This window comes from Amblyomma americanum, chromosome 10 (genome assembly GCF_052857255.1).
Source record: "Amblyomma americanum isolate KBUSLIRL-KWMA chromosome 10, ASM5285725v1, whole genome shotgun sequence".
Lineage (NCBI taxonomy): Eukaryota > Metazoa > Arthropoda > Arachnida > Ixodida > Ixodidae > Amblyomma > Amblyomma americanum.
In genome coordinates this window covers 110,591,225-110,608,413 of record NC_135506.1, presented here as the reverse complement: position 1 = coordinate 110,608,413, position 17,189 = coordinate 110,591,225, and the positions used below count along the sequence as shown (strand labels likewise).

The 17,189-nt window shown below is 45.4% G+C and overlaps 1 protein-coding gene across 1 annotated transcript in view; it reads right to left on the bottom strand.

The window, feature by feature from the left end:
• Positions 1-17,189, bottom strand: part of LOC144106300 (glucose dehydrogenase [FAD, quinone]-like) — a 64,672-nt gene that overhangs the window by 34,067 nt on the left and 13,416 nt on the right. The window contains exon 2 of the mRNA XM_077639084.1: positions 8,036-8,232. Coding sequence (XP_077495210.1) covers positions 8,036-8,232 — 197 coding nt within the window. The remainder of the gene's footprint in view (positions 1-8,035; positions 8,233-17,189) is intronic.

Genomic DNA, 17,189 nt, shown 5'->3' with positions numbered 1-17,189 from the left:
TACAAGAAAGCATAGCACCCCAAGATGGGGACAAAGCCAGTCTTAAGTGTATGGTGTTCGGCGACTTTATTTTAGCAGCTCTGAAAAATTCTCCAGCCTCAATCTGAGGCCTGTTTTCAGTGACAGCACACAAAAAGTTTGCGTATTGGGATAAATTTCATCTCATACCAAGTTTGATGATGATATTAACGCAGTTTGGCCGCGCATGATGCAAAACCAGAATTATTTGGAAACGAGACTGAGGGAGTGAAAGCCGCCAACACCGAATTTTTGCTGAAGGGAACTGGTAGTGCTATCTTGTCTGCAGAGGAAAGTGCCGCGACACAAAAAGCACCGAGGCAAGCGTTACTAGGTGTGTGGATCCTCTGATGGCACCATCATCACTCTTTACAGAAACCCAGCGGCAGGCAGGTTTCAGTTCCTCGATCACGGTGCAGATGATTAAGGATTTGCATCATGCACGGCCGAATCAGGTAAGTATTGTTGTCAAACTTGGTACGAGAGAAAAGTTGCCTCAATACATAAGCTTTGTGCATTGTTACATCGCAAACAAGCCGCTGCTTGAGGCAGGAGAATTTTTCAAAGCTGTTATGATACACCTGCAGAACACTGGAGAGCTTGCAACAAGGTGCTGCCGCCAGGTCAGCTGCAGAGCAAGCATGAGCCGAACACTTGCAGTGGTGGCTGGAAAGCACGAGCCTTATTCAGAGATGCTGAAGACAGTTTTACACATCGCCTATTTGCTGCCCACATCATGCTCATTGTTTTTAAGCTTGTTTACATTCATTCACTTCGGTGGCACTGTTTCAGTGAAAGTCCGCCTTCCACTAGTGCTTCCCACACTGCCACACACACTGTGGCAAGTTGAAACGGAAATCCTAAAGGGCAAGTTTTTTCAAGTGACATTCGTTGTGATGGACACCACCTGCTTAGTTAGACATGGAATTGGCTTAGCCAATGACTCTCTCAACAGCATGTTCAAGCCGGCAAGTTGCCCGAAGGGTTTTATTTTCGAGTTTTACTCCCTGCAGAAAAATTGCAGAGCTTCTGACTTCGACATCTCTTTCAACCGCTATTGAGGCTGCACCCAAGCCAGAATCCAGCATCCAAAGTTAGCTTCACAATCCGCTGCTTTTTGTAGCAGCCATCACTCTACAAGTGAACCCTTGCACTGCATTTGCAAGCACAATGCAAATAAACACATGCAGAGAGCGAGCGGGAAGATTCAGAATTACTGTGCATGTTCTAATGCTCCTCTAATGCTGACATCATCTTAATCAATGAGGAAGGGGTGTTAAAAGACTTGAGAAATAGAGGCACAGGTTCAGTGTTGTTCTTGCACAGTATGCTCATAGAAGCGACTAGTGCTGGCTGTGTTGCGTACACCGAGTGGGCGCATACATTGGTGAAGCAAAGCAATAACTCGAGGGCAGAGGTGTAAAATTTCCAGGAATTCTGAATGACAGGAAGAAAATGAGTTAGTTAGTTATATTGATTTTAATGGCGCAAAAGCAACTTAGGCTATGATGCGCCAAACACACGGTTAGAGCTTTTGTTAAAGGTTACGCTTTTTATATCTAAAGTTTGTATAAAACATTGGCTTCTCTGAGAAATTTAAAAATGCTTGAAAAATCAACCAGTGCTTGATCTCCTAAAAGTAACATGGGGTGTAGTGGGATGTATTCATTGTAGAATGTTGTGAAATATTTTTTCCTCAGTTGTTCCAGTTTTTTGCATACAATTAAAATGTGGTTTACCGTGAGTTCATCGCCACACATTTCGCAGAGAGGTTTGCCTTTTTTTGTCAGTAAGAAGTTGTGAGTAAGGTGTGTGTGTCCAATGCGTAGTCGACACAAAATAACTTCTATGAAACGCTCCTGATGTGTACATGATCTCCATTCTCCCAAAACAGGTTTTATAGAATGTAGTTTGTTGTTTGTTTGTTCGTCCCATGCAATCTGCCACTTATTCCTGAGTTTACTGTGCAGTAATTTAGAAAAATCCCTCTGTGGTATGTTAACTTGTTTTATATGGCCAATTCTAGCTTGTGCTGCGCAAGCATCTGCTCTCTCATTACCTAAAATTCCAAAATGGCTAGGGACCCAGCAGAATATAATGTTATGTTTTTGCTTTGTAATTTTAACTATGTTATGTATGATTTTTCCTATTATGGGTTCAGCAGCGTTTGTAGAATGCAGCGCTTTTAGCATACTGAGTGAGTCGGTGTAAATGATGCTATTTTTTATGTTTTGTTTTACTATTTGTTCTACAGCTACAAAGATGGCATAACACTCCGCAGTAAATACCGATGCATACTGTGGCAATCGTATCATTTTTTCATTTGTTCCTTGAATGACTGCACTTCCGACATGACTTTCTGTTTTTGAGCCATCAGTGTAAAATTCGGTGTAAGTGTCATATTTTTCTTGTAGTGCAAAGAACTCTTGCAGTATGTGCTCGTGTGGTATTTTCTCTTTGTTTAAGTGTGTCAATGTGAAGTCACACACTGAAGGAAGGCTGTACCATAGTGGTAGATATTCATGTCTTTGTGCAATATTAGGTAGGGCGTCCAGCACTGCTAAGTCTTCACATTTATCTTCAAAGCGCATTATTAGTGGCCTGATAAAATGTGGTTTATTATTAAATAATCTCCTAGATGGGCACTTGGTAACAATAGAATAGCAGAGATGTTTAGGGAGAGAACGGGTTTTTAGGATGTACGTGCATGTTAGTGTGACTCTTCTATCCTCTAGTGTGGGCTCATTAGCTTCAACGTAAAGACTCTTTACCGGGGATGTTCTATAAGCTCCAGTTGATAGGCGCAAACCAAGATTATGAACAGGGTCCAGTCGTTTCAAGTAGGATGTTCTTGCCGAACCATATACCACACACCCGTAGTCCAGCTTGGAGCGCACCAAAGAGCGATATATTTGCAATAGGCATGCTCTATCGGACCCCCACCGTTTTCGCGAGAGTACCTTTAATACATTGAGGGTTTGGGATGCTTTCTTTTTCAGGTTGTTAATGTGTGACAGAAATGTAAGTTTCTTGTCAAAAGTGACGCCTAAAAATTTATGTTCCTGTTTGACTGGCAGTGTGGTTTGATTCAAGCACAGATTGGGATCGACCTGTAGGCCTCGTCGTAATGAGAATAAAACAGCTACTGTTTTTTGAGGGGAGAACTTGAATCCATTTTTCTCTGCCCAAGCAGCCAGTTTATTTAGTGTGATTTGTATTTGTCTCTCGCAGGACAGTATGTTGGATGAAGTGTATGCTATCTGTATGTCATCTACATAAACTGAATACATTACGGACTTAGGTATTACTTTGGCCAAAGAATTCATTTTTACTATAAAGAGTGTCGTACTTAAAATGCATCCCTGGGGTACGCCATTTTCTTGGGTGAATGTCGTTGATAGAGTTGCTCCCAGACGGACTCTGAATGTGCGGTTAGTCAGGAAGTCGTTCAAGCAGTTCAGCATCCTGCCGCGGATCCCTAGATCTGCTAGGTCATGGAGGATGCCGAACTTCCACGCGGTATCATATGCCTTCTCCAAATCGAAGAAGACACCGATACAGTGCTGTTTGTGGATGAACGCCTCTCGGATGGTGTTTTCTAGGCGGACAAGGTGATCAGTGGTCGAGCATGCTTTCTTAAATCCACATTGATGTAAATCTAAGAGTCGACGAGATTCAAGTGTGAAGGTCAGTCTAATGTTTACTATGCTTTCGAAAGATTTAGCGATGCAGCTGGTGAGGGCTATCGGTCTGTAATTGTTAGGACTTGTTGGTTGTTTTCCGGGTTTCAGAAAAGGTACTATTATTGCTTTCTTCCACTCCTCAGGTATTCTGCCAGTCATCCATATTTTGTTAAAGAAGTTCAACAATGCCTGCACGGCAGCCTCAGAGAGATGGGCGAGCATAGCGTAATGCACATTATCTGGGCCTGGTGCTGTCTTTTTACCACAAGATAATGCCTTAATCAATTCCTGGAGTGTGATGGGTTGATTGTAGTCCTCGTTCATACCTGCTGCAAATGGAAGTTTTTGTTTTTCTGCTATTGCTTTGTGCTTCTGGAACGTGTTTGTGTAATTGGACGAACTGGAAACTTCAGCAAAATGCTCACCTAGTATGTTGGCCTGTTCTTCTAAAGATGTTTGTGTCCCGGGTGTAGTCAACAGAGGAAGTGTGAAAGGGGTATGGTCACTACTGAATCTTCGAACTTTTTCCCACATTTTTTTTGAGGTTATTGAGCTGTTTATAGAGGACACATATTTCTGCCACGAGGATTTCTCGGCGTTTCTCCGAACGAATCGCGCTCTGGCCTTGGCCCTTTTAAAGGCAATCAAGTTCTCCGCTGTGGGATACCGACGCAGAGAGCCCCAAGCTTTATTTTGTTGTTTTTTTGCCAATGTGCATTCTTGTGTCCACCATACTTTATGTTTTTTGTGTACGAGGCCTGTTGTTTGTGGTATGGCTAGTGTAGCGGCGGATATTATGCATGTAGTAAATTTTCCATTAATTTCGTCTATGCTGAGATCTTCACAAAATTCTTTTTCTAGTGTGGCACTTGCTGTAAAAAGTGACCAGTCGGCGAGGTGAAGTTTCCAGCGCCGTGGTCTTGTGGGGATGACTGCAGTAGACGATGAGAGGCTGATGATAATAGGTAGGTGATCACTTCCAAGGGGGTCATTTAAAACATCCCATTTAAAATCGTTAAAAAGCGATGGTGATGCGAAAGCTAAATCGAGAAAGCTCATTTTTGCCGAGCTTGGGCAACAATAAGTTGCTTTTCCTGTATTTAAAAGACAGATGTTATTTGAGAGGATAAAATCTTCAATTGTTTGCCCCCTAGAGTCGCAGCGCTCGCTTCCCCAAAAAGGGGAGTGAGCGTTAAAATCTCCAACTACCAGATATGGCTCTGGGAGTTCATCTATCAATTCTTCTAGATCATGGACTGTTAGTGTAAAATGTGGAGGAATGTATACGGAACAGATTGTTAGTGTTTTATAGCTGACGATGCTGACTGCAACCGCCTCAAGTTTTGTATTGAGCTTGATTTCTCGAGCAGGGACTCCGCTTTGGACGACAATTGCGACGCCTCCTGAAAGTCGATTTGCCTGCTCGCGATCGCGTCTAAAAGTTTGATAATGTTTCAGGATATGTACATGTTGTGGACCAAGATTGGTCTCCTGAAGACATAAAACTATGGGTAACATTGACCCTAAAATATGTGTTATGTCACTATAATTCCGCATAAGTCCTCTACAATTCCATTGAATTAAAAAAGCCATGCTTGTGTTTTTAAAAGAAAATGAAAGGCGATTTACTTATGAGGTGGGCCCGTTATGAGGGGCCTGTCTTTTTTTCGCTCAAGAGAGCTGTTCCGCCGCTGTAATGGAGGCGGAGTGGGTGTTGTATCCATCACCTCAACAGAGGTGCTGGAGGACCGCGCAGCCGCGGTTGTGTTAGTTTCAGGCCTCTCCCGACGGGGGGAGGTCCTGCGGGATGCCGACCCATGGACCGGCGGTCCCTGCTTTGGCAGTGACAGGGCAGCTTTCGCTGACCCTGCCTGGGGCGTGGATGGCCCTGCCATAGGCTCGGTGGGAGCGGCCTTGGCAGGTGCCGGAGTGCTGTGCGGTGCTACGCCCCTGCGCACCACATCAGCGAAGTTTTGTTTTGCTGTGAAGGAGAATGTGTTTGTAAGCGCAAAACGCCTTCTCGCTTCTTTAAAAGAAATGTTTTCTTTGGTCTTTATGGTGATAATTTCTTTTTCTTTCTTCCAGGACGGACACGCCCTGGAGTATGCAGCATGTTCTCCTTCACAGTTTGGACAGCACAGGGCTGCGTCACATACATCAGACTGGTGATCCTTAGAGGCACATTTTGCGCAAGTTTTACGACCGCGGCAGCTCTGTGAGCCGTGGCCGAACCTTTGGCATTTGAAACACCTGCGAGGGTTTGGTATGTATGGTCGTACATTGATTTTCAAATATCCCACGTCGATTGTGTCGGGCAGGGTGCTGGTGCTGAACGTCAGGATCATGTGTTTTGTGTCTATTTCCTTGTTGTCCTTCCGGATTTTGATTCGGTGGACATCTATGACGTCTTGGTCGATGAGCCCTTCGAGCATTTCTTTTTCAGTTATGTGAAGAAAATCATTTTCCGATATTACGCCTCGGACAGTGTTTAGTGAGCGATGAGGAGTCACGGAGACCGGGATTTCCCCTATGGACGTTAGGTTGGAGAGCTTAGAATGTTGGACATTGTCACACAGTTCGAGCAATAAGTCGCCGCTGGCCATTTTTGACAGCTTATAGCCAATGCCTAAGGTTTCAGTCAAGCACTTTGACACAAGGAAGGGGGATATTATTCTTGCCTGTTTATCTTGTTGTTCACTGTGAATCACATGATATTTGGGGAAGGTTACTTTTCTTTTTTGAAAGAAGTTGTCTGCCTCGTTCCGCCCTCTTTTGAGAGAGCTATCAGGTTTTGAAAGTTGGGGAGCCATAAAAAAACTTTGTTTTTCGGTCATGGTGCCAGCCACCCACCACGGAGTCCAACAAGGGGACGGGACAGGAACTTGATAGCAAGTCCTGCCCACGCCAGCTGTACACCTCAACTATAACCAAATATGACGCAACTCAGGGTAGTTGGTCACACAAGGTTATCCCTCGCCGCCAGGAAAAAAGGAAAAACTAAGAAGTGAGTAGGATATAGGAGAGTTGTGAGACAGAGATACGAAAGTTAAAGATGAAGAGGAGGATAGGAAAAGGCGACTGCCGATTCCCCCCGGTCGGGTCAGGCCGGAGGTGCCGTCTGCAGGAAGCTGGGGCCAAAGTGGTGTGTTGCTTCCGCCAAGGGGCCTTAAGGGTCCAAACGCTCGGCATCGGCTCAACCACCAGGATCCCCTTTTCCCCGGACACGGCGATGCCACGCACGGCGAGGCGCGGGTGCTCGGGTCCGTGGTGATGCACAGTTCACCATCATCCCCTTGCGGGGATGTCCCTGCGGATGCTCGGGAACCCGCGGTGTCGCCACTCACCGTCGCGACGCCTGCAAGCTGCAGGCGCCCCCCTGCGGGGTGGAAGAAAATGAGTGTTTTTCCGGAAATATTAGAGAGATTGAGAAGATGCTCAGACCAAGAGCATACTATAGGTAATTTATATCCAGATACGCCTGAAGTTTACAGCAAAAATAATTTTTCATGGATCGGTGTTCATAATATATGCCGTAATACAGGCTGCTTTGGCTTCCCAAAGACTGCCACTCACTGGTCTGTAGAATCAAGGGTGGATACTTTTGTTTGCACCCACAGTCATGATGAGCCATTGGCAACAGGGTGATCAGGAAATTAGTGGAGCGAATATCTCAAGTGGCATCACCACATGTTGCAATACAGGAGAGTATTCTGATGTAATCACACTGTTTCGCTATCATCACCATACTTGGCACTCAGAGGCTATGACATTTTTTTTGATGAGCAATAAAAAGTGTGGTAATGTACCAAAAAGGACTACAAGTCCCTTTTTTTTTACTGAGGAAGCAAAATTTCAGGCATAGCTATGTGGTAGTAAGGAGGCAGCTGTTGATTAAAAAAATTCAGTTTAAAAATTTTTTACCGCATCTAGTACAGAACCATGCAACATTTGTCATTTAGTTATTCTTTGCCAATGTAAGGTAAGCATGGTGCTATGACTAACCAATCAATTATTTTAGAACTGAAACATTGAATCAAGCGCACTTTTGCACTTTTTTTTTTGACACAGCTGCCAATCGCAGTTTAAATGTTCACTGAAAAATTGTTCAATGCTTTATTCACGGGCCCTCTGGACCTTGCCCTTCTTTTTTTCCTGTTTTCTATCCCTCATCACTACTTAAGGGGCAAGCAGGATGAAAGCTAGAGCAGGACATGCCCTACCCCCATAACTTATTCAGGAATATCGCATTATCTATGCTGTAATCAAGGGAGTCGATTACTCCTCAGCATCCACTCGAGGACCGCTACATGGCTGTACAGAGGAAACGCACCCACCCGTTCATGTAGTCCAAAGCAGGCAGCCTCCTGTGGTCGGGTGGTGTAGCGCCAGTCGAGGGCCGTCTCTTGTACCGTGGCGGCCACCAGGGGGATGTCGGCCAGCTCCCCTTCCCAGCCGCCAGCCTCCAGCAGCAGCACCGTCGCGTCCACACTCAGCCGGTTCGCCAGCACACAGCCTGCTGATCCAGCACCCACTGCAAAGCACCACCACCCAGAGGTGGAGACACACCTGAACAACGTGTACAGCACTGTCGTAATACCTCAATCAAAAGTTTATGGGAAGCAGTGCAGCCTGAGAAAAATGCATTCAGTCTCTCAGCATGCAATTCACACAGCAAGTACAGTACAGTGCTCAAGGAGGGTGCCTTGGATGCAAGCGAATTAGATTTTCTTGCCAAACTCTCATTCCATACACTGATGACTGTGGGTCTACATAACTAATGAATAGTAATCCAGCAACAAAACACGACAACCAAAGAGAAAAAAAGAAAAGGCCAGCACAACCTGCAGCTTATTTCTTCCAGGTTGTTTCATATTAGCCTCGAGCCAAGTATGCAACAGGACCAGACAGCGTGCTGAGGTGGCAAAAAAATTGGACTCGACAGCATTAATGAGTTAATGCCCATATATGCGGAATTAGTCATCCTCAGCTTTACATTCATATGTCCCCAGAAGTACTCATACCACTCCTTGGGCAATGGAGCAGCAGTTAAAGGATGTGCCATTGCTACCTGCGATGGCATGTGCTGCCATCACGGTGGCTCTTGTGCAACCAAAGTTGCTCTTCCTGAGCAACCTCTCGCAATCAACCATTAATTTAACTGCCACCTACCAGGGTGGTTAGTTTGCAGACAGTCCAGTGGATAGGTTGTGATGACCTCACATGGTCACGCGACCTATGTTGCCCACCTAGGCAGATTCTTAATAAGGGGTAATTACTCACTGGCATCCAGCCAAGCACACCCATACGACTACATGACTACAGGGGGTGATTGCCTGGGCCACCCTATTTATTGCTCACATTGCCGACGCCAGATTTTCTGCGTACAAGGGCCTTTAATGCTATCGCGCTATAATGCCGCTGGCCCCACAAGTGACGTGTATTAAACAAAAACTTGGAAGGCACCTAATTACTATAGCTGTGACAATGTGACAACATAAGAACCTTGTTCAGAGCTACCATGCATGACCACAGATATCATGCAAGTGGAGAGGGGGTTTCACTGTATACGCGCACGTTGCCACTTGCCAACAGAGGTGGCTCCTGCCATCTGAAAAGGTGCCACTTGCTACCTTTCAGTTGGCAAACGCTGGCGGTGGGTGTGGGGATATGGGGCTCTTAAGATATTGCATAAGATGGGTTGCAGCCATTTCAGTATCTGCTGCCAACCCAACGATGGAGGTCACTGAACAGAAGCCTTTGCAGTCCATTCAGAAAAAAATCCAAACGTGTTTATGTGCTAAGTCAACAACTGCTTCTACATTCTGAAGAAATCAGATGTAGATAGCATCCTTGTGCAACTCAACTGTGTTCAATCAGCAATCCAGTTCACAGAAGAACAAGAAAGGGGCAGCACCTTGCTGTTCCTTGACAGATTGGTAAAAAAGACAATCTGAATACCTGGAGTTTTGTGTGCACAGGGAACTTACGCATACAGGTTACTACCTGGACCGCCACTCTTATCCAGCAAACCATAAAGCTTCCATCGTCTCAACTCTTGTCAAAGGTGAAGCCTAGCTGCTCCATGGAAAGCAGGAGACAGATCAAAGAAAGCTGCTGTCTTTGTCGATCTTAAGAAGAATGGCTACACCCGGAGCTTTATTCAATACATGTCCTGTTGTCAGGTCTGGAGGACAGAAACCAATCAACAATGAAGCCAAGAAAATCTCTCTCATAGTGGTACCATACGTGATTGACGTTAGTGAAGCACTGCCATGCATTCTGTGAAAGCAAAACATCTGCGTTCCCCAAAAGCCCATATCAATGCTCCGCCGCTTCCGTCTGCGGCAATATTAATTTATTTTGCATCCCCAAACAGAAGCAGCAAAGTGTGGGCTACAAAATCACCTGTGCCGTATGTCCTGCCTTGTACATCAGAGACACCCCAAAAACACAGAAGCGACGTCCGGAAGATGAACACCAAAACAGAGTGCCCTCGCCGAACACTGCGAACATTCTGACTAAAGTACTGCCTTTGAACAAGTCAGCGTGCTGGGAGTGGACCTCAAATTTAAGAGGCTTTATCTCAAATCGTGGCACTATATCCTGCAGCTGTGCAAGTTTGCTCATTACCTGGCAGTTATAGGTGTCACGAGGTGGTGAGAAGCGATGATCTGAATAAAGACCACTGCACGATTCCCTCAGATCCCTACCCACACACTAGAACTTCCATTAATGTCCTGTGGACATCCTAAATACGTATATGCAGGATGTACATGGTGTTTTAATGTCCACTGAGTAATTAACCGCGTCCTGTGCTAGCTTCCTAAACTAGTTCGTCTGCCTGACTCTCTGCTGCCCCCTGCAGTCTGCCTGGTCTGGGGTACCATTCTGTTACCCTAACGGACTACTGGTTATCTTCCCCTCGCATCCCCTTCTTCTTGACTTCATCTAAAATATTCAACTCACCTTTGTTCTATAACCCACTAATCTTTCTCCATATCTTAACAGCACCCCTACCATTTTCCTTTCATAGCTCTCTGCAGGGTCAGCAATTTCATTTGAAGGTTTTTCTTTAGGCACCACATTTCTGCCCCATAAATAGTATTGGCAAAGATACAGCTGTTATATAATTCCCTCCTGAAAGATACAAGTAAGCCACTAATCATGGCCGGAGAGCACCTGCAAAATGCTCTCCACCCCATCCTTGTTCTCCCAGTTGTTGCACTCTCATGTTCCAGCTAGACCAGTGCTTACTGCTTCCCTAGAGAGATTGCTATCACAAACTGCTGTTCTCTGTAACTGCTCAATAGCAGAGTTGAAGGAGACTGAAATTTTGCTGTGTTTTTCTTTGTAATGATATGTCAGACATATATATATCGAGAATTACTATGGTACTAACCTATAACCAATAATATATAGATGAGCTTCATCTCTGATGCTGTTAATAATCAAATGACTGATGTGATGCGAGAGGTTTGTTAGAACATGCAAGGCATGAGATGACTGATACAACCACTGATACGTCTTTAATTCACTGCAACGGTTTTGCCAGCTTGTTTCAATCGATGGACAGACAACGTTATCATCAGCCTGACTGTGCCCACTGCGGGGCAAAGGCCTCTCCCACATCTCTCCAATTAACCCTGTCCTTTCCCAGCTGCGCCTACCGTATCCCCACAAACTTCTTAATCCCATCTGGCCACCTTAATTTCTCCTGCTCCTGCTATGCTCGCCTTCTCTTGGAATCCACTCCGTTACCCCTAAGGACCAGCAGTTATCTTGCCTTCGCATTATGTGCCCTGCCCAAGCCCATTTCTTCCTCTTGATTTCGACTTGGATGTCATTAACAAGAGTTTGATCCCTAACCCACCCTGCCCACTTCCAGTCTCTTAACGTTACACCTATCATTTTTCTTTCCGTAGCTCGTTGTCCTTAACTTAAGCAGAACCCTTTTCATTAGCCTCCATGTTTCTACCCTGTAGGTGACTACCAGCAAGACACAGCTGCTGTACACTTTTCTCTTGAGGGATATTGGTAAACTACCATTCATGATCTGAAGGAACCTGCCGTATGCGCTCCACCCCATTCTTATTCTAGTTATTTCCCTCTCATGATCCAGATCAGCGGTCACAACCTGCCCTAAGTATGCTAGACGTACTCCCTTACCATTGCCAGCACCTCGCTGCCAAGTGTGAGCTGCTGTTCCCTTGCGAGACTGTTGAACATGACTGGTTTTCTGCATGTTTATTTTAAGACCCTCCGTTTTGCTCTGCCTGTCTAATAACTCGTTTATCATGCTTCGCAGCTCACCTCCAGAGTGACTTATCAAGGCAATGTCATCAGCGAATCACAAATTACTTAGGTATTCTCCATTAACTCTTATCACCAACTGTGCATAATCCAGGCCTCGGAACACTTCCTGTAAACAAGTGGTAATTAGCATTGGTGGGATAGAGTTTCCCTGCCTGACACCCTTCCTAATTGGAATTTTATTGCTGACTTTAAGAAGGACTATGGTAGCTGTGCAGTCATTATGTATCTTCCAGTATTTTCAAATAAGACTCTTTTACACCCTGATTCGGCAATGCCTGCATGACTGCTGAGGTTTCCACAGAGTCAAATGCTCTTGCGTAATCAATGAGCACTATATATAGGGGTTGGTTATATTCTGCACATGTCTCTACCACCTGACTGATAGCGTGATAATAGTCTCTTGTCAAGTATCCTTTGCAAAAGCCCGCCTGTTCATTTGGTTGGTTGAAGTCTAAGGTTGTCCTGATTCTATTTGCGATTTCCGGGAAAGCGGAGCACACCCCTCTGTGCTGTGCAGCAGCTGGCCAGAGCCAACATACACGAGGAGCTCTAGGACCATCTCCTCGTGTACACCGACGGCTCAGTGGCCCGCGGCAGCTGCTCCCTTGCAGCGGCGGTTACCATCCCCGCCCTGCGACTGCGCAGCCAGCAACACGCAACCTTCCTGGGCTGCTCCACCACGGCGGAGTTGATGGGGATCTGGCTCGGGCTGAACCTGCTGCTCATCCTCGGCCCTCCGCCGCCCAGAGTGCTCTGCTGTGCGACTCCTTCAGCCGCCTACAATGCAACGGCCGCGATACCCCGCTAGTGCGGGACATATTCGCTCGCGCATCGAGCGCCTCGCGCCGAGAGGTTGTGCCGTGCGTGCACATTGGGTGCCCGGTCACTGCGGGCATCGCCGGCAACGAAGCTGACGACCTCGCGACCGCTGGACATCAACTACCTCCCAGCGATCTGCCCCTTGCGCTGGAGGACGTGCGTGCGGTCGTCCAGGACCACCTCCGAAAGCAGCACCCCGACCCACGCATCGCAGGAGGTGAGCGCATCGACAGCATCATCGGCGGTCGCAACGTGCAATGATCCCCCGCGCGCGCATTGGCTGCGTGTGGCCCGGAGAACGACGGGCGCGTCACGGAATCGCGACGAGTGATGTGTGTGACGGATGCGGTGCAGTGGAAACACTAGAGCGCCTGTTCCCTAACTTTTTTTCAGCAGCGCAGGGGACAAAAGACAAGACAAGTACACAGACACGGCGCGCTGATCAGCGCCGTGTCTGTGCATTTGGCTTGTTTTTTGTCCCCTGCGCTGCTGAAAAAACAATGTCACACCAACTTGCCCATGCTTCTACAGTATCAGCATCCTTCACTGTGCCGCGTTCGCCGATGCTCGTCGCGATATGCTTGCGGCCTGGGCGTACCAGACTCCCTCAAGGCGCTATTGTGGCCGCAGGGCAGTGCGCGCGCCCGTGAGCGATCCTTTGCGAGCCTCTGCGGGTTCCTCGAACAGACTGACGTCCCGTCTGTTCTCCACTAGGTAGTTGCACGCAGTGACTGAACGCTCCGCGAGTGCTACCTTGGACGAATACTTGGACGCCCCACTTCAGTTGTAGTCAACATAATGTTGTGCTAGTGTGTTTTTATTGCTCCATCATGAACTAATCACGCGCACAACCTGCACACATTTCTTATTGTGTAAATAGCTTGTGTATATTACACCTCCCCCTGTCCTCTCTTCCTGTCCCTTCGCCTCTTTCATTTCATTTCTTCATACTGCCTGCTAACCTTTAATTATTTTCGCTGCCCCAGCTCAGGTGGTGCTTCATTATCGATGGCAGATGCCGGGGTTAGCAAAAATCTTCCTTTGTTTTTATTATTATTTTAATAAAACCACTTACTACTACTACTTAATTAGTAAATACCTTGTAGACAATTAACGGACAGTAAGCTGAACGGTTTACAATTTTTCATGTCTTTGACGTCTCCTTTGTTATGAGTTAAGATAATGTTAGCTTAATTCCAAGCTTCTGGTACGCTCGAGGAAGTTTAACATTGAGAAAAAAGATCATGCTCTGAAGAGTGAAGATAGCCTAAAAGCAGTAAAGAGAGTTAGTTATATTGATTTTAATGGCGCAAAGCAACTATGGCTATGATGCGCGCTAAATACAAGGTTGGGTTTTTGTTAAATGTTACACTTGTTATAACTAGAGTTTGTTTAAAACATTGGCTTCATTAAGAAACTTAAAAATACTTGAAAGATCAACCAGTGCTTGATCACCTAAAAGCAACTTGGGGTGCAATGGGATGTATTCATTGTAGAGTGTTGTAAAATATTTTTTCCTCAGTTGTTCCAGTTTTGTACATGAAATTAAAATGTGGTTTACAGTGAGTACATCGCCTCACATTTCGCAGAGAGGTCTGTCTTGTTTTGTCAGTAAGAAGTTGTGTGTAAGGTGTGTGTGCCCAATGCGTAGCCGACATAAAATAACTTCAGTGAAACGTTCTTGATGTCTACATGATTTCCATTCTCCTAAAACGGGTTTTATAGAATGCAGTTTGTTGTTTGCCTGTTCTTCCCATGCAGCCTGCCACTTAATTCTGAGTTTACTGTGCACTAATTTCAAAAAATCCCTGTGTGGTATGTTATCTTGTTTTATTTGATCAATTCGAGCTTGTGCTGCGCATGCATCTGCTCTCTCATTACCGACAATTCCAACATGGCTGGGCACCCAGCAGAATATAATGTTATGTTTTTGTTTTTTTATTTTAATTATGTTATGTATGATGTTTCCTATAATGGGTTCAGCAGCGTTTCTACAGTGCAGCGCTTTGAGCATACTCGGTGAATCGGTGTAAATGACGCTATTTTTAATGTTTTCTTTTACTATTTGGTCTACGGCTACAAAGGCTGCATAACTCTCGGCAGTAAAAACCGATGCATACTGTGGCAGTCGTATCATTTTTTCATTTTTTCCTTGAATTACTGCACTTCCAACATGACTTTCTGTTTTTGACCCATCAGTGTAAAATTCAGTGAAGGTGTCATATTTTTTTTTGCAGTTCAAAGAATTCTTGTAGTATGCGCTGATGTGGCATTTCCTTTTTGTGTAAGTGTGTCAGTGTGAAGTCGCACACTGAAGGCAGGCTGTACCATGGTGGTAAATTTTCATATTTTTGTGCAATATTCGGCAGGGCATCCAGTACTCCTAACTCTTCACATTTATCTTCAAAGCGCATTATTAGTGGCCGGATGGATTGTGGTTTATTGTTGAATAATCTTTTGGATGGGCACTTGGTAACAATGGGATGGCAGAGATGTTTAGGAAGAGAACGGGTTTTTAGGACGTATGCGCATGTCAGTGTGACTCTTCTATCCTCTAGTGCAGGCTCATTAGCTTCAATGTAAAGACTGTTTACCGGGGATGTTCTATATGCTCCAGTTGATAGTCGCAGACCAAGATTATGAACAGGGTCCAGTCGTTTCAAGTAGGATGCTCTTGCTGAACCGTATAATATGCACCCATAGTCCAGCTTGGAGCGTACCAGAGAGCGATAGATGTGTAATAGGCATGTTCTATCGGACCCCCACCGTTTTCGTGAGAGCACCTTTAATACATTGAGGGCTTGGGATGCCTTCTTTTTAAGGTTGTTAATGTGTGGTAGAAATGCGAGTTTCTTGTCAAAAGTGAGTCCTAAAAATTTATGTTCTGGTTTAATTGGTAGTGTGGCTTGACTCAAGTATAGGTTGGGATTCAATTGTAGGCCTCGTCGCAATGAGAACAGAACAGCTACTGTTTTTTGAGGAGAGAACTTGAACCCATTTATCTCTGCCCAAGCAGCCAGTTTATTTAGTGTGATTTGTATTTGTCTCTCGCAGGACGATATGCTGGAGGAAGTGCATGCTATCTGTAGGTCTACATAAACCGAATACATTATGGACTTGGGTATTACTTTGGCTAACGAATTCATTTTTACTACGAAGAGTGTCGTGCTTAGAATGCAACCTTGGGGTACGCCATTCTCTTGGGTGAAAGTCATGGAGAGAGTTGTTCCTAGGCAGACCCTAAATGTGCGGTTAGCCAGGAAGTCGTTCAAGCAGTTCAGCATCCTGCCTCGGATACCTAGCTCTGCTAGGTCGCGGAGGATGCCGAACTTCCACGTAATATCGTATGCCTTCTCCATGTCGAAGAAGACCCCGATACACTGCTGCTTGTGGATGAACGCCTCCCGTATGGCGTTCTCTAGGCGGACAAGGTGATCGGTGGTTGAGCATGCTGTACTGAATCGACATTGATGTACATCTAATAGTTGCCGAGATTCGAGTACAAAGGTGAGTCTAATATTTATTACACTTTCAAAAGATTTAGCAATGCAGCTGGTGAGGGCTATTGGTCTGTAATTGTCAGGACTTGCTGGTGGTTTTCTGGGTTTCAGAAAAGGTACTATTACTGCTTTCTTCCACTCCTCAGGTATTCTGCCAGTCATCCATATTTTATTGAAGACTTTTAACAGTGCCTGTACGGCAGTATCAGAGAGATGGGCAAGCATATTGTAATGCACATTGTCTGGGCCTGGTGCTGTCTTTTTACCGGAAGATAATACCCTATTTAATTCCTGGAGTGTAATGGGCTGGTTGTAGTCTTCCTGCATGCCTGCTCCAAATGGAAGTTTTTGTTTTTCAGCTATAGCTTTGTGTTTCTGGAATGTGTTTGTGTAGTGGGATGACCTTGAGACTTCAGCAAAGTGCTCGCCCAATAAATTGGCCTGTTCTTCCAACGATGTTTGTGTAACGGGTGTTGTCAAAAGCAAAAGTGTGAAGGAAGTATGGTCACCAGTGAATTTACGAACTTTGTCCCTCATTTTCTTTGATGGTATTGAACTATTTATAGAGGACACATATTTCTGCCAGGAGGTTTTCTCAGCATTCCTGCGCACGTACCGCGCTCTCGCCTTGGCCCTCTTAAAAGTGAGTAAGTTCTCTGCAGTGGGGTACCGACGCAGGGTGCACCATGCTTTATTTTGCTGTTTTTTGCAAATGTACATTCTTGTGTCCACCATACTTTGTGTTTCTTGTGTACGAGTCCTGTTGTTTGTGGTATAGCGAGTGTTGCGGCCGATATTATGCATGTAGTAAACCTTGCATTAATTTTATCGGTGCTGAAGTTTTCAGAAAATTCTT